General features: G+C 40.7%; 1 protein-coding gene across 3 annotated transcripts in view; it reads right to left on the bottom strand.

Annotated features, from left to right (window-relative positions):
• The window catches only part of pnpla6 (patatin-like phospholipase domain containing 6), a 54,491-nt gene that overhangs the window by 9,656 nt on the left and 26,790 nt on the right, over positions 1-18,045 (bottom strand). The window contains exons 16-32 of one of the 3 annotated variants that reach the window (XM_015967716.3): positions 12,797-12,874; positions 12,515-12,720; positions 12,199-12,330; positions 10,829-10,952; positions 10,593-10,706; positions 10,442-10,517; positions 10,221-10,370; positions 9,459-9,522; positions 9,010-9,178; positions 8,753-8,935; positions 8,544-8,662; positions 8,242-8,398; positions 7,990-8,106; positions 7,821-7,890; positions 4,831-4,947; positions 1,807-1,923; positions 55-203 (exon numbers count right to left, since the gene is read on the bottom strand). In XM_015967716.3, the coding sequence (XP_015823202.1) occupies positions 55-203; positions 1,807-1,923; positions 4,831-4,947; positions 7,821-7,890; positions 7,990-8,106; positions 8,242-8,398; positions 8,544-8,662; positions 8,753-8,935; positions 9,010-9,178; positions 9,459-9,522; positions 10,221-10,370; positions 10,442-10,517; positions 10,593-10,706; positions 10,829-10,952; positions 12,199-12,330; positions 12,515-12,720; positions 12,797-12,874 (2,142 nt within the window). The remainder of the gene's footprint in view (positions 1-54; positions 204-1,806; positions 1,924-4,830; positions 4,948-7,820; positions 7,891-7,989; positions 8,107-8,241; positions 8,399-8,543; positions 8,663-8,752; positions 8,936-9,009; positions 9,179-9,458; positions 9,523-10,220; positions 10,371-10,441; positions 10,518-10,592; positions 10,707-10,828; positions 10,953-12,198; positions 12,331-12,514; positions 12,721-12,796; positions 12,875-18,045) is intronic. The other 2 variants (XM_015967733.3, XM_015967725.3) reach the window with 2 other exon arrangements.

The following is an 18,045-nucleotide window of genomic DNA, read 5'->3' as shown; positions in this document are numbered from 1 at the left end:
ATACCAAACATGTCATCTTTATTTCAGTGGCTACCAGTGTCTTAATCGCTGTACCTTCACTTTCTCTGCCCAGGGATTGATCCGTTTCCACAGCAACCACCAGCCAGACAGGCAGTCACCGTAGTTACAGAGGTCAGTCTCATCCTGGCTACCCACATCAATGGCAATGACGGTTCTGGCACCCATGTTCCTTGCGATATCCGCTGTTGGATGTTTTTCACACACACACAGATGTTTTAACAGTCTGACAAAAGCAGCATCGAGGAGGAGAAGACGATAAGGGGTAATATCGGTTTCAGCAGACTTGCACCACAAAAACTTCAGTTTAGGCCGACACACTCCAGAGCGCTTCAGGCCAATTAGAGAAAACGCTGAAATCTAGAGAAGAAAGCTGCTTATTATCCCGTCTAACAGGCACAGAGCCTGAAGTCATGGATTTCTCACTCAGTGTTAGATGCAGACTTGTGCCAGCACCCATTTTTGTGGTGTTGAGCCAATTTAAAAAGACAGAAACAGGAAGACGTCCAACAAAAGCAATGAAACTTTCAGCCAAGAAATGCTGTAAAGGGCAACAGATCCAGTTCAGACTATTACAGGGTAACATTAATAAAATAAATAAAGTTTGGGTTTATCAGGACTTTCTGTAGCTGGATCAGTCTTTGGGATTCTTATTTCTGACTTTTTAAATTATTATTTAAACATTTTACCAAAACAGTCAAAAGTACACAAACAGACTTGGGGGGATTTTTTTTTATCTGCAGTGCACACCAGAATAAAAACTACAAAAAGCTCATTAATTACACAATAAAATATTTACATTACTTTAATCTTATTTAATGGTCAGCAGATAAAAAAAATAACATCTCCCGTCAGTGTGAACAAACAGGAAAAAAACAACAAATACGGATTATAAAATCACATTTTTGTAAATGCGGGGCTGGGTGATGGGTTAGGGTTTATGCGTCACATAAGATTAAAAATGAACAAAGTGTAACTCTTGGTTATGATTTAAATGCCCAGGTAAATCTGAAATATTAATTATTTAAAAAGCTGAATTCATTTTTTTGATGATTTATTTTGATTCATCACATGATCACGAATCAAAATAAGGTGGTCCATATCACCCAGCCCTATTAAAAAAAACATCTAACCCTAAACATGGAAAATTTGAATATATTTCCAAACAGACTGGTGTCTAATGCTGAGATTTATTATGATGGTACTTCTACATCAGAGAAAATTTCATCCAGTCTGTTTTGAATCTGACACCAGGCTGTTTAGCAAAGAAAGAAAGAAAAATCACCTTGTTTAATCAAAATCCCTTTATATTCAATAAATGATGCAGACTTTTCCCAACTTAGAAACGTTTTTTAACCTATAAAAAATTGACAGTGATGTCATTAAAAAGTTTAAATCAAAGAAAGAATCAAGATCAGGATCTGGTTGTTTTAAACAGAAAATAGGTGTTTATACTGATGGAAAACTTTTTTACATCTCAACTCTTTTTTCATTCAAAAAATACTTGACTAAAGATCTGAAGTAGCTCAATATCTGGATTGGGAAAACTCAGCACAATCACATTAGTTCCCTCCACTAAACCTCCCCTCCGATCTATTTACTTACCTAGCATTTACCATTAAAAAGATCACCCCCCCAACCCAAACACATAGCCTCTTCATCCATCACTCTACCTCCCCCCTCCTCTAGGAAACAGGAGTTGGGTAGACGTTGGGAGAATTACTCAGAATTCCAGTTGGAGGGGTGGTTTGGGGTGCTGCGGCGGTGGGGGTCACCACCTGTACTTGCCTGGTAGGTTGTTGATGTAGCCACCATCCATAAGCAAGTTGCCATCTTTGGGGTCGCAGAGGGGCGGCAGGTACCCCGACAGGGTCATGCTCGCCCGCACATAGCGCCACAGAGAGCCTGGCACACCAGGGAGGGAAAGGGAGAGGAGGAAGGGGAGGGGGGATAACATCTCAATAATGTTTGCTTAACATTTCACATTAGTGTCGACACAGACCTCAATCCAAACGCTAGAGGGGGATCAGCCAGGGGAGGTAGCCGGTCCCTGCAAAGGTTAGGACTGTTGTGCTGCAAACCTCAAAACCTAGCTCTGAAGTCCATGTGACTTCTGCAAAGTTAGAATAGGAAACGGCAACAATCACAGGGAAAAGGTCTGTTTGATCTTCAAACAATGTCCCATCAACAGTGCTTTCTGCATATTTGATTCTTGGTCAACATCCTGCAATGTCCACAGCTACTGAAGCAGCAGCCAGCTGCAATAAATCTGAGCTGACTCCCACTGTGTCTAGAAACAAAGCAGCAGCAGATGTTGATGGGACGGCGTTTGCAGATCTCTCACCGTGAACATGGAAGAGAAGCAACCAGCCTACCCAGTCCTGCAGAGCAGCTAAGAGCCAGCAGGGGGCAGGAGCAGGCCAGATGCTGCACGGGTTGGAAGGATAAGGAGCACCACAGAGAGAAACCAGGGGTGCCAGTTTATGTGGAGCATATCTATGTGCTATGGCAGAAAATTCTTACTTAAAATCTGACTGAAGGATCATCCACTTAACAGAAAATAAATCCCTCAAACTCATATTGATCACATAGCCTAAGTGTTTTAAGTTTTGTAAGGGTCTAAGGTGTGCAACAGCACGATCCAGAACACATATTCCCAAATATTCACAACATGTTGATATAGCGATAAGAACTGGCATGCAGATAAAAGAAAGCAAAGCCAGGGATGAGGATTGGTGCTGGCTGGGTAGGTGAGGCGTGACATGTTCCTGTAGGCAGAGGTGACTGACATGAAACAGGAGAAGGACACGCTCACAGGAAACGAGCTGCAGTTCGGTCCCCAGGACAGACACATTTAGATCCACTGGAATACACGCTGATCATGTTGTGTGTCTTAGCTCTTCGCTAGCAAAACATCAACGTCATTTACCTGCTTTTATAACACAGGTTAGGGCCTATTTTCAAATGCTAAAATCATCTGATCATCCAGATCAGTCAAACCTACTCTGGCAAAACAAGTTACTATGTCTTTGTGAATTACTGGCAACACGAGGAAGAGCAGTGGCGTATGAAGACACCAGTTTTCAGGAGCCCTTAGGGCGACTTATTTAAGACCATTTTCTGCCTATAATCATTATCTGTATTACTGATTAGTTTCCTGGATGGCTTCTGTTGGAGGAATAGTGTTTATGTTCTTAAGGACTCATGAGCTAGACTGAGTCAACCCAGAACTAAACTGGATTAATGTCCTCTTACAACAGCTCCAGACTAAGGCTGGGCGAAATCTAGAGTTTTTCTAACAGATAGACCCCTAGCCCCCTCTTATCTGTCTGAGCTATTGGTGTCTCATTATCCAGGTCAAGCTCACGTATGCTTTAAACCCTTCCTACGCTGAAACCCTGAAGGGAAAGAGCGTTGTCTGAAGCTCAAAATGTGGAACAGTCTTCTCTTTAATTTTAGGGCTGCTCTATCTTCAGAAGCTTTAGAAACGCCACTGAAGACTTACTTCTATGAATTGGTGTATCTATTTTATTATATTTTGGTTATGTCATTTTTAATCTTTCATCTTTTTATGGTTGATAGGATGTCATTGCATGTTTTGATCTAATTTTATTGTCTTAATAAACATGTTTTAGAAATAAATTTAGCCTTGACCTTGATATTTAGCTCAAAAAATGATGACAGATGACGTTTTGACTCTTTGAGGGCCTGATATGCACTGCATGCAGAAATCCATCAATCACCGTTCTTACTTGTGTTACAGGAGCAGAACCACGACCACCATGGGTTTTCGAGTGAGTTATTGTTTTCCATATTTCATGGGTTAATTGATGCATCAACCAATAATGTTCTGCACTGCAATTGGTTCAAAATACACATGAGAGAATAGGGAGAGGATTGGAAGTTATGACGAGAAAAAAACTAAACTGAAGAAAAATTTGAAGGATTTCTGTAGTATTATTAGATTGTGGAAAAATTAATCGGCGCATTTTTGTTACACTAAAGGGTTTGAAAATGCAGTATTTGTTCAAGATGGCTCTTTTCTGTGAAAGATACGAGACTTTTAATGATGACATGGACTTCATTTTGAATTTCCTGGTAGTTTAACAAAAAAACAGTGATCGTGTCTACAGTTACAGTTGCATCTTTGACTAGTGTACATCTTTTGAATCACAACAACCCTATAATGTGAAACATGTACATGTACATGGAGTGATGCAAAATAATTTCACTGATTTGAGCTAGAAGTATGTATTTTTCCCATCGGCAAGACCAATATGTAGGCATTAAAAAAACATCGTTTTTAAATAAGACGATCAGTGATGGGCTCGGCCCATCGACAGTGGTCGACTAATTTATCCAGTCGCCCAACCTTATTCCAAATTCCAGAATGTCATAGTTTGCCGATGTCAAGTTGATATTTATGAATACAGAACTTTACAAAGGCTGCTCGTACTTCATCAACCCTGGTAGACAAATGTTAGGAATTATTCCACTGAAACACATTTCGAAACACCCAAAGATGCCTTTTACGTCTGGGATCTGACAGATGTTGCATAGCTAGAATAAGTTTCCACAAAAGGAAACGGGAGGAGGTGTTTTATGAAAACATTACAAGGCAAATTGGGCAAGAATAAAATAGGGAGGAACTAACATATCGAATAAGTCTTTCCTTCCAAACCATGGGCTCCCAGTGTCCACTTGGTCATACGGGGGTTAGTCAAGAATAAAGAGGAAGGTTGCTAAGGGGGTTCACTTACGGACGAGGGGGAGTGAAGGAGGATTTTAGTGAGTGGGTGTTTAAAATCTGACCTGGGACATTGTTAACATAGCAACCATCCACAAGCAAGTGGCCATCCTTGGGGTCGCACAGGGGAGGTAAATAGGGGGTGTAGGAGGCGCTGGCTCTAACATAGCGCCAGATGCAACCTGTCAGGAGATGGAGATGGAGAAGGAGGGACACATCAAACATGAGCCGGACTCGCATCACAGATGGAAAAAGGAAACCAGAGGGACAGTGAAAAAAACAGAAGAATGAGAGAAGATCTAAGGAACCCAGAAGAGAAAAAAGAAGGGAATATATTCCCAACAATAGTTATTTATGCCTAGAAATTCAACTAAATGCAAAATTTGAAAGGAGTCATCTGAATGAAGAAAACACCATAAAATCGCTTTACAACCAATCAAATTACCATTTGATTACTAGAATATGAATAGAGAATAAACTAGAACCTGACATTCTGCCAGGTTGATGTGTTAAGATCATCAAAATAGCATTAGTGCTGTTAGATAACAGGTTCAAAAAGAGCAAGGTGGAAGCAAAGAGAACACGAGGGACAGGGAGACAGAGGAGACCATCATCTTTAGACTGCAGGACAAAAAGTTATCAAAATAGGGGATTAAGGGAAAAATCTGTGCAGTCTCAGAAAATCCAAACCTCGAGTGAAACCAAGAGAATAAACACAAAAGCGTGTCCCTTTGATCCGTCAAAATAACACTACCTTACATAAATGTGGGACGACAGGAAGCACAGAATGGAGGTGAAGAAACTATGTAAGCAGCAGAATGGGACGCCATTTATACGCAGGAAGGGAAAGGGGAATGGAAGTGTTCTGGATCCTACGTGTTGACACAGACATGAGAGGGAATTTATTATTTTAGATTTAGTATCCATTCTGGTTTTTATGCCTATGGAGGAGCATTCAGGCGATGTCCACATTTTTATCTGATCACAGGGTTTTAGACAAACGCAGACAAATGTGATGAAGACAAGACAATGGAAAAATGTGACAAATTCAGAAGTTTATCATATGAAAAGGAAGAAAGGATATAAAAATAGTAAAAAGAAAATAAATGAAGAGAAGATTGAAGGGGGGGTTGCTCCAGCAGTTAGTTTTAACTCGAGCCAAAATGCAAACAGCAGCATTCGTGGTTTCCCTGCAGGACTTCAGCCCTGCAAACTCAAACTCCTCAAACCCAGCAGCCTGCCTCAATAAAAACATCAACTTCACTATTGAACTAGCAGTGTTCAAAATTGATGTCAAATAAGGCCAATTATAGATTTGCATTAAAGTGTTGAGGAAGCAAGGCTCTGGAGTTGAAGGGTTTTATGGAGAGTTACAGAGATCTAGTTCAACTCATGTTAGTGATGGTGCAGTTTAATGCAATTCAAACAGAACACCTAATCAGCAAATGCAGACACACACACACACACACGTGTGTGTGTGCAGCAAAAATTCATAGCAATGTGGCTTGTTTGTACTTAAAGAATTTATTCCACCTCCAGGCTAAATGCAGCATTTTCAGACTAAAATGTGAGATAACATCACTTCTCTGTTTTTATCTCTTTGCTGTTCCTATTTGAGATTTAGTTTAGAATTTAAAACCTTAATGTCATGTCTCACTACATCTCAGATTTACTGCCCTGGTATGTACTCTACTAACTATCCCAAAGGTCGGTGTCTGTGACTAAGCGCCAACAGATTTTGTCATATTGTGACAGACTGTACCAAACGGTACTTTCCAAAGATTGACTCCATCATTTCTTAAATGACAGTTTAAGACTCAGGCAGTAAAAGGGGTCTAGCAATATTTCATCCAATTATGTATATAAGCAGTTTCCTACACCTATCTCCTGCATTAGCTTCTGATGGGAAATAGATGGTGAATCTCTAGGATTTGAAAAGCTTGACAGATCTACGTCACGCTGTCACTGTGGACTCATCCATCTTGGCTCGCAACAAAGAAGGCTGTTGTTGGTTTAGCGTCCAAGAAACAACAAAAAATGTCTCGACTAGTAGAAGCTAGCCATTAGCATTAGCAATTCTACCACATAGCAGAACTTCTCCAGGCTTGAGTTATTTGTAGAGATTAAAAAAAATATATATATATATATATATATATATATCAACGTTGCAGAGCAAACAGAGTCGTGTTGCTGTTATCCAATCCGAGGCGAGATGTCCAAATTTCAGGAAATAAGACTTTAAATCCTGTTGTCTGAAGCTACTTTCTCCCCCAGCTTAGCCCCCCCCCCCCCCCCCAGTGTAAGACTTACAAGGCATTCATTTGTACTAGAGACGCCTACATCATATCACAGTACAGGTAAGACAATCACTTTTATGGGTTGCTAAATAAATCATGCATAATTCCTCAGAAGGGGAAAACTCCACATTGCTGCTTTAACTCAGTAGGATGTTTGACGTTTCTGTTTTTATGTCTTTTTACTGTTTAACTCATCAGCAACAAGAAGGAAATAAACATGATGTGTTAGTATTGGCCCAGTTTTACATATCAGACCAATACCGATATGATAAATGACCAACATCAGCCGACCGTGATGTTGATGCACGCGTGTTTTATGTAAATGTATTTTATCTTACTCATTTCTTTTTCCAAAGCTCTTGGTAACACCTTCATGTAAATGCTGTTTTATTTATTACTGACTGAAATAATTATTTAAACTCTAGCTTTGAGCCAAGTGGAGGTTAGGTCCAGGTATTCTAAATTGCTGCACTACTTCTGTTTTCCTACTAATTTTAACTTAAAATGAATCAATATGCCTTCAAAAAGTGTTGATGGTTGACTGAATGCAACAAAATGCAATTATATTTGTTTTAAATGCAAATATAATGTAGGGGCTAATGGTATTCCGTCATTCAAAGCACAATAATCTAAATGTTCTTAGATCATGCTCTGGCTATCGATTGGTAATCCACATGAATGTATGTAAAACTAGGACCACTATAAAACACTGATAAAATACCAATAACATTAAAAAGGTTTGACGGTGCTCAGCTCACCATCCTGGTGAACCCGCATGGACGAGGCCGTGATGTCTGTGGTCACGTTGAAGTACGGGAGCCATAAGTCCTGCAGACACAAAAACACTTCAGTGTTACAAAATCTGTCACTTTGGTTCTGATGATGGATTTTTGTAGCAGTTAACTTGTGTGATTTGCAGCCGCTCACTTCGACTTGCTTGTCCTGAAACACCTTGTAGATGCTGGTGTTGAAGGCAGAACCAGAGAACATGGAGGTGATGGGATAGGTGAGGTCTAGAACTGTTTTAAAAACTGAATTCATTGCCTGTTAAACCAAAAATGCAAAGAAATCACACATAAATGTAGCATTTTTGTTTGGAGTTCTGAATATTGCTTCTTAGTAGTAATCTCGTTGCTATTATCTGAAGGTTTTTATGATGCAGACGTGCGCTGCCTGTACCTTGGACCACTCTCTGGCTCTCTGTTTAGTTCGAACAGCGCTCCTCTCCTCAGCATACAGTGCACCAATAAACGAGCCAATCGACGTCCCTCCCACTATGTCGATAGGAATTCCTGCTTCCTCCATAGCTTTGATCACGCCCACGTGTGAGCAGCCTCTGCAGCAGAAATATAAACATGTTGGGTGACACTCCGATGCACCAAAAGATTAGCGGCATTCTCATGCAATCCCAAACACAAAGGTCTATTTAGAGATGCTAAACGTGTTTTTGCAATGGCTCACATCTGATAATCCCTGCTCACCTTGCTCCACCTCCTCCCAGCACAACCGCGATAGTGTTTCCAGTCAGGACCCGGGCCAGCCGAGAGAAATCGCTGTGCCTGTCTGCGGTTTTCTCAAACACTTTCTCGTAAACTTCCCTCTACACAAATTTAACAGAAAAAAAATCTGATATTTTCCACCAACATCTCTCAAGACCTGAATCATGCATATATAAATACTTTCTCCATACCAGTTTCGAGGGGCTGCGTCTGGAGAAAACCCTGCGGGGACACTTGAGGTGGAGGTGTCCGGAGCACCAGCTGCGCATGTTGAGCCACTCGACTGTCCTAGATGGACCGGGTCCATCCTCTCTGTGAAGAAGGACCAGCTTCTTCAGAGCTCGGACCGCCGTGTTCTCCAGCATCTGCTCCAGCTAGAGGAAAAGAGACAAGTGAAGTTAGAGTTAAGCAGTTCCCACAAGGGAAAGCTCCACTTGCAAACACATACTTCACCCAGTGTCGGTTCCTGGTCCCCCAGGCCAACTATCAGGATGCAGTCAGCCTGGCGGATGCAGCGTTGAGTCCATGGAGTCATGCTGTTGTCAGTCTGGTACAAGACAATTCGATTGATGTCCTCCTGCTGGGCCAGCCAGCCAGAGAGACGATACTCATGGATGCTGAAAATATAGAGGAGAGATGAGGAAAAGCATTTAAATTCATAAAACAGATGACAACTGAGAAGAATGAAGAATCCTATTTTAAACAAAAAATAGCCGGTCTAGCTAGTAATACGGTTTCTTTAAAAAAAAATCATTGCACAATGGCCAGGGAAGAAATTTACAAATGGTTATGAGGTCATCAATGCATCAGAAATAAATAAATAAATAAATAAGCATAAGGAGAATATGGAAAACAATTACATTTTACCGATAAACTCTTCTGATCATTTAAACTGACCTGTCCAGAGCAGACGCTCCCAGGCGCTCTCTGATGATGTCACTGGTTAGAAGTAGAGTGGGCCCTATGAGTGTCAAGAGTAAAAATAAATGAGAAAAGAACTTTTACATGCATTTTAGGGTTCCTTCATTGTTAATACAGTGGTCCCACGCCATAACCTTTCGCTTTCGCAGATTTTTTGTGTGTTCCGCATCCAGAAGATCTGAACTTCGTTTAAATAAGAGTGAAAACTGTGAAAATGTTGATGCCCATGCGAGGAAAGTGTATAAAGTGTGTAGTGAGGGTTTTTACTGCCTTAAAACGTTGTGGTGGTGCGTTGGGACGAGTACGTCTGCGGGGAGAGGAGAGCGGCTGTGTCAGCGAGAGTGCGCTGTGCTATGGCTGGAGCTCATTAGTAATAAGAGCTCCTGTGTATTTATTTACAGGAGGAGGAGTCACGAGTCTCTACATTGTGATGTCAAGAGCCTGAAACGCTGGAATGAGTGTATGCAAATAAAACTGTTCACCCTTCCATGCATGCTGGACATTTAATTGTCTGGTGTGTGTTCATGTATGTGTGACTCCAATCGTAACTGCGTTCGCTACAAACATCTATAATAACTGTAAAAAAAATCGAAGCTAACTACTTTGCGGGTTATTTTCAGAATGCAACTCCCACGATAAACGAGAGACCACTGTATAGCCAATCAGGATGCTCCTTTGCAAATTTGTAGTAGTCCAAGACAAAAAAGTGACATATTCAAGTGAATGAGGCTACGCTACCAATGGCACTGAGGGCATGGCTAAGCTCCAAGTTGAATGCGTTTATGGGAACCTCATCACACACAGGCAGCACAGCCACAGTTGAGAGGTTACTAGCTGGGTTTGTTACATCGGCACTTGTTGTCATACTGGGCAAACTGAGGCCTGGACCTAAAAGACAGAGACACAACGTAATGATGGAACATGAAACAGCAAGGAGAGAAACAGACAAACAATCTTACCCGAGAATGGCCCACGACCCTGCTGGAGGTTCCCCAGAATCTTCTGACCTAAGAGGTGGATCAGCCTCGTCACCACCTACGTTAAAAACATTAATGAGGTATTAGATTAGGTATCAGCCTGTACAGAGACTTCACTGACCAAGTCACTGACCTGTGGATAGCGTCTTTTAATGTTGTTCAATGTTCCTTCTGGCAGCTTGACCAGCTCCGTGTCTCTAACAGCGTGGACGGTGGTGGCTCTCGGCTGCTTGGTCAAGGCCTCCACCTAAAGCAGTGAGAACAAAACAACAATGTGCAGGCTGACTCCAGAGAACAAAAGGTGGCATCATTCAGGGTTTTATTGGTGCATTAATGCAGAATAAACTTCAGACCAACATAGGTTCTTACCACACCGATTAGGTCTCCTCTACCGTATTCACCAACCAGCTCTTTCTTGCCATTTGCTTTGCGAATGACTGAACGCAAACGTCCATTCAGAACAATGTAGGTGCAATCTGATTGGTCATCTTGCCTGTGGAAAACAGACAGATTTTAATTGCATCCAGTATTTTATTTTTTTATTTAACCTTTATTTTACTAAGATAAATCATCCATCCATCCATCCATTTTGGGCTGCTTATCCAAAGCTGGGTCGCAGGCAGCAGCCTACGCCGAGAGGCCCAGACTTCCCTCTCTCCCCAGCCACTTGGACCAGCTCCTCTGGAGGAATCCTAAGGCGTTCCCTGGCCAGCCGAGAGACACAGTTCCTCCAGCGTGTCCTGCGTCTTCCTTTAGGACACGCTCGGGCATCCTAACTAGATGTCCGAGCTACCTCAACTGGCTCCTCTCGATGTGGAGGAGCAGGGGATCTACTCCGAGCCCCTCCCAGATGACAGATTTTCTCATCCTATCTCTAAGGGAGAGCCCAGCCACCCTGTGGAGAAAACTCATTTTGGCCACTTGTATCCGCAGTCTCAGTCTTTCGGGCATTACCAAAGATCGACCGGTAAATCGAGGGCTTTGCCTTCCGGCTCAGCTCTCTCTTCACCGTGACAGATGCTGCAGCAAGATTAGTCAAGAAACTGAGAGAAAGGTAAGTCTCAAAACAGCGTACAGTGTCCATTGAACCCCACCAGGACTGCAAGGGGCAAAATCTGGACCAAGACCCTTCAGGGGAACTCTCCATATCTGGATTAGTGAAGAAACTGGGAAAAAATAATGACCTGACCTGACCCCTGACCCCATTTCCAACGTGGGAGGGTTAAAGCACTTTCACTAAAAACAGTTCTTGACCGTGGGGTTCATACAGAATGTGCCCATAGGGCCACAGGTTACAGCCTGTGTTGGAACTAGGAACCAGGTGGGAGCACAGATAAAGAGGCAGTTCACATAATACAGTCTTAAAAAGTAACATTTACCAATGTACCAACCTACGATTGTGTAAAGAAAACCAAACAACAGTCTCATACAAATTACAGTGATGAGTACGGTAACCAGAATTTGATACAAATCTCAGCACTGAATGGTATACAGAATCCAGTGTCTTCAAAAGAGACCGACTGGCATGCGTGAATAAAACATCACCATAATCCAATATTGACAACAATGTAGATTGAATAAGCTTTTTCCTCACAAACAGGTTTTGTTTCGATAATAAAAAAGTTGCAGATAAGAGCAATCACAGCAACGTATGTGTAAATAAATAATTGACAAAAACTGGTGATGAGAATTTCTTTGGAAACAGATTCTTTTATAATCTGCAGTAAAGGTGGTGCTACCTGTAGAGGGCTCTGCCAGCCTCAACAGCCATCCAGTCGATGGCGAAGTCCATCTGTCTGACAAAAGCAGACATGCGGATGGCCACGGTGTGGGCCACACTCAGCACCACGCTGGGTTGCTCCCTCATGATCCTGCAGGGGGCAGCAAACAGGGCAGGAACACAAATAATATCTTAAATCATTCTAAAATATTCATAAAATAGAGAAAAAAATAATAAATCTTTTAACTACAAATATAATCGTAATTACTACATTTTTAATTAATGGATTATTAGTGCATTGTACAAAGCAATGACAGGAAAAACAAAAGACTCACTCATAGAAATCGGACTTGGAGATCTTCAGGTAAGTACAGTCTCGGACAGCCTTAATGGTAAAGATGAGCGGCTCTCCGGTGAGCACGGCAAGCTGGCCAACCATCTCTCCTGGGTGGGTCACGAACAAGCAGACAGCCTCCTGTTTGTCGATCATCCGCTGGTAGACATGAAGGCAGCCGGACAGGACAAAGTGTAGACTCACGTCCTTTAAACAAGAGGAAATTTTAGTGTCTTTTATCTGAACTTTCTACATATAAAGCCTCTACAAGTAACTTCCATACCTGGTCTCCCTGTCTGGCTAAAACAGCTCCAGCTTTGGCATTATGCAGAGTTGCTTTCCCGTTTAGCAAACACGGGTCCTGGATTAGAAGACAAACTATTTCTCAGTTAAACAAAAACAAAATATGAGGGACAGAGACAGAATTCAGTGACTACAGATCTCACCAAACACACTCTGATCTGGTCCCGTACATGTTTTGAAAGATTTAGTGGTGTAACAACAGAATATTACATAAACAAAATATGCACAACATCCTCACTTAGATGTGCTTTCTTAAAGTGACAGAGTGTATTTTCCCTGGCGATAGGGGGCAGTACACACCTAAACCATTGCAAGCAAGCATTATTTTTGTGTTCAAGTGAGACCTTACCAACAGATGGCGATTAGAGTCAAAAATCCTTGGGAGTGCAAACTCCAGCAAAATAACAAGAACAACAGATTCCTTTTCACCACTTGCAATGAGTGAAGAGGTAAAAGTGTAAAGGAACATGTATTAATGCTGAAAGTTTTGTAACCATTTGTTACAACTCAGATAATGCATTCTGTCTTCATGGACATCCATAGAAGGAAACATGGCATCCAATATTTCTTTATTTCTTTATTTATTGAGAACCTCATTAGCTCACACCATAGTGTGGAGCTATTCTTCCTGACGCCAATATGGCGAAGCCCAGAGACTTAGACCCACTCCCATGCATTTTAGACCCGATTTTTATGGTTATATGTTATGAAACCACCAATATTTTTCAACAACTGGGTATCTTTTAATTTATTTACAACATTTCAATGGATATTTTCAGAGATTAATGGTAAAAACTACACATTGTCACTTTAAGAGTTAATGCATTAGTATAAAAGGTCATTTAGATTTAGCCAAAAACAAAAATACTGGCATGTTTTTTTTTTTTAGAATTTTGCAGCTTAGGTAAAAAAAATTAAATAAAAAGTTAACTGAGACATGAAAGGAGAGTTTACCCACAATCTACTCTAAAGTTTTGTGAAATTAAGTCAGTAAATATCTAATAACACACCAGATCCGTTTTTAATAAAAACTACGGGTGGGAATTTAACACGTTAATTATGATTAATCAACAAACACTTGAGCCTGAGCTCCTCCTAATTTGGATCCAAAACATTTTTGCATCACAATTTATGCCCATTATATCAATAAATAATATTAAGCTGCACCTCTAAAGAACTGCAAACTCTTGGCTAAAAGATCATTTAAAACGTTTTTTATGTGCTCCAAACACAACTAAAAACTACAATTAAATGAATCATGGCAAATTGCTCTTCGCAAAGAAAAAAAAAAGTAAGAAAAAACAACTTTTCTACTGTGATGTTTTCTAGTTGGTAGAAAGCAAACCAGCAGTAACTTTATCCATATAAACTTTACTACAGCAGGAGGGACGATCCAACACGCAGCATTCATCTTGTAACCCTCAGCAGAACTTCACTTGAACTCTACACTACAACTCTATAAATATTGGCAGTGCTCTGCTGCCATCTAGTGTTCAGTACACAACATTTACAATGCTTCAAGTCCATTTATACTTAATCTAAAAAATATTTACTAATTATTACACATCCCAACAAATTCCACAATGGTTACCTTTATGATGAGACCAAAGTAAGTAAACAGACCTTGTTGTAACAGAAATATACTCATTAAAGTGTGAATATGTCATATGAGCCTCACTAACATTATTTTAATAAAAAAAAACTGCTTGGGGGAAAATGTCTTAAACAATTAAAATGTGATCAATCAAGACAAATCAATTACAAAGTCCCAGATTAATTAAACAAATTTTTATCAAGTTTCACCCCTAATAACAGCTAAATAAAACTAAATCCACCCTCATGATCTCTAAAGAAAGATGTTAATTTAATGCTTTGATTAATTGATCATTAGTAAGTGTGAACAGCTCTGTAAAAGTAGGAGTCTTTCAGTCCCAGTTAATCTGGGAAGGGTTTGAATCCCACCTCATCATTCTGCAGAGAGAAAGGTCCTCCATAAGTGGGAAAAATAAAACCTGATAGTAGGAGTTCATAGGATAGGAGTTCATGCCCCAATTCTGGTACCACAGATTTTTTTTTCCATCACTTTACCGATCAGTGGTTCCCAGACTTTTCAGCTTCAGACCCATAAAAAGCAATTGTCGAGACATACAACCCCAGATATCTTGGATTTAACTGCTTCAGCTCATATTCACTTATATCTATTTATGACAATTTAGTTGAGTTTTTGTAACAGTTGTGTTAGAAATATGGCTTTAGTGACCATTCTTCATTTTATTTTGATTTCTGGAAATCATCTCAAGACCCCTGTTTAGATCTTGGTGACCCACAGTGGGATCTCCTGACGTCAACCTTGGGAACTACTACTCTAGAGGACAGGTTTGAAGGGATAATAGGCAGTTTTGGTTTGCTTTTAGCGCCCTCTAGTGTATGTTTGTAGAACAAAAACCAATCTCCTCTCTGTGCGTTCATCTTTTTAACACCTTAATCTAAGGCCTGACTTAGTCTTCTCAGTCTGCGTTGGTGCAGAGACACACGACGCCATTATGCGTCGGCGCAAGGGCTTTCAAACAGGCTCACAGAGGGTGACAGAGACGTGCCCAAAATTTTAAACATCCGTCAAAAGTGACATAGACCGCAATCTTATGACTGGTCAGGATGCCACTTCCTGTAAATTTGTCACCAGCCCCACCGTTGCCCCGTTGAAAAGTAAAAAGATATTTAGCGACAGACCCAGGACAGATTAAAGAATGCATCGCGGAACAAGTTCAGAAATATGAACGTTTGTTCACCCGTGACTGAAAGAGTACAAAATACAGAGCAAACAAGGACAAAATGAAGGGAAGTGTGTGTTTAGAGGTGGCGACCACATGAAGAGGTGAAGGACAAATTTGTCCGTGTTATAAAGTCTCTGAAATAAGTATACATATACAAATACAGGGTATATACAGCAATCCTTAAGTAAAATTTACTACTTTTTAATACCTTTTTTACTACCTTCAGAATTTTTTTAAAACCATCACAACACTAAATTGCAAGTGTTAATCAGCGACCTATTTACACATATTTTAACATATATAACATACAAAAAGAATAGACTTAGAGACTCACTGATGTTGACAACGTATTGCACATATTTATTTTACTTAGAAAATAAGCCAGGCACTTCTGTTCAGCGGTTCAGACAGTTGACTACGAGGCCTGAAATGATGCACAACGACCACTGAATATGACGTCATCATTATGTGACCGGATATGCTAAAGTAGGGCTGCTCGATTAAGGCAAAAACAATAATCACTATTATTGTGACTGAAATTGAGATCTCGATTATTTAAGACGATTTTTCAATTCATGTAGATTTTTTATTTTATTTTTTTATTCAGTCATAAAATTGCTCAGGGCTAGAGCTGTGGCGACGCATCGATGACGTCGACGGCTCGATTCTAAAAATTCGTCGACGTCAGATCCGGTAGTCAACACACCGCGCCCACTTGTTGCATCCCCAGGAGTTTGTAAATGGAGGAGGAATCTGCCTGTTTTTCCTCTAGTTCGCCCTCTTCTCCACCTTCACTAACATCTCCGCCAAATACCGAAGACCCGGAACAATGTCCGTCTGCTGCTAGATTCCTTTCCCGTTTTGCCCGCCTTCGTCTCCCGGCAACGGACAACAACTTCCGGGGTCAGATGCGCTGCTTTGTCTCTATCGCAGATGTAGAAAATCACCGGGAGCGTTTCTCCCTTCATAAAGGAGCTTCTTTCAGACATGAGGAGAGCTGTTTTGGTGGTAGCAGTCTCTCCTCCATACTGGTCTGTTTGCTGCTGGGTATTTTTGGTTTATTTAAACTTGGTAACTTGAATTTAATGTTGGTAAAGCTACTGTTAGCATTTTCGCTAACAGCTTCTTGCGTTTGGATAAGCGGTTACGTTTTGGTTTAGAGTTCATCTTTTTTGTGGTGCAGATCTCCCTTTTTTTACATTTAGAGTGTTGTGGGTTTTCGATTTAGTTTAAAATATCACCTTAAGTTTGGTTTAACCGCCCAGTTTAGAGTTTGGACCTTTGGAGATCCTTATTTTGGTCCAGAACCCAGTAATCGTTGCCCAGTGGGACATCCCAGGTTATTTGTACTTTTGTTTTAATTTCCCACAGGCAGAATTAGTTTTATTATTCCCAACCTGTGGATGGAAATATTTATGTTATTTTGTAGTTGTGAATAAACCTGATCATCATTTTAACTTCTAAATCCCGTTATTGTCCCTTCCTTTTTGCACACGAGCCAAACTCCCCAGGAAGGATCACACCACTCACCTCACGCACATAAGTGACCAAAACAAAGCAGCATGGAGACACTCTGTCTCCAACCACCTCTCAGGCAGCAGCCTGCACTCCCAACCTCTACAGTCACCAGAACATAACCAACCACAACACAATAAAAGCAGTGTTATACAGAATGGAAGGCCTGTAGTGTTTATTCTCTTACAGTAACAATTTATCAATTTTTTGGAAGAATTTATTTGAGATTTTTTGGTTTTTATTAATTGTGCAATAGAAAAATAATCGCTAGATTAATCATCTAAATAGTCATTAAAATAGTCGACTATTCGATAAAATAATCGTCAGAATAATCGTTTTAAAAATAATTGTTTACCCCCAGCCCTACTCAAGGCACAATCAGGGCAAAAATAAACAAGAAACAAGATGATCACTAAAATAACTCCTGATTCCCAGTATAAAAAGACCAATATACAGTACTTATAGCTCATAGTTTATGACCCAAGGGCTATAGACCTTGGTTTAACTCATTTAAGTCTAACCAGTACAGACCCAAATACCAATATCTTGCAAATACTGACAACATGAATTATACAGTGGCATTTATAACAAATAAATGCAAATAAATTGATGCTCACAAAATGTTGCATAACATTTATTTAGTCGTGTCAAGGTGCTGTAGGAGCGTGCACTAGCACCGTGTCCTCAGAGAGATTAGTTATCAGCGTGAGGAACTTATTTCTACCTTATTTATAAACTATGTATTTACAAGTCCATCAGTTAATGTAATAATTGTCTCAACCACAGCTGCACCCCCCACCCCCCACCCCCCAACCCGGTCTCACAGCAATCAGGGGCAAGCTGCACGTGTTTAGCGTGCCGCACGCGCACATTTAGCCGTTTTTAGCGGCTCAGGAGCCCGCAGGTACAGTGTGTGTCACTCACTCTGGTTAATCCAACA

The sequence above is a fragment of the Nothobranchius furzeri genome, chromosome 4, assembly GCF_043380555.1.
Source record: "Nothobranchius furzeri strain GRZ-AD chromosome 4, NfurGRZ-RIMD1, whole genome shotgun sequence".
Taxonomy (NCBI): Eukaryota; Metazoa; Chordata; class Actinopteri; order Cyprinodontiformes; family Nothobranchiidae; genus Nothobranchius; species Nothobranchius furzeri.
This window is presented reverse-complemented; position numbering and strand designations above follow the sequence as displayed.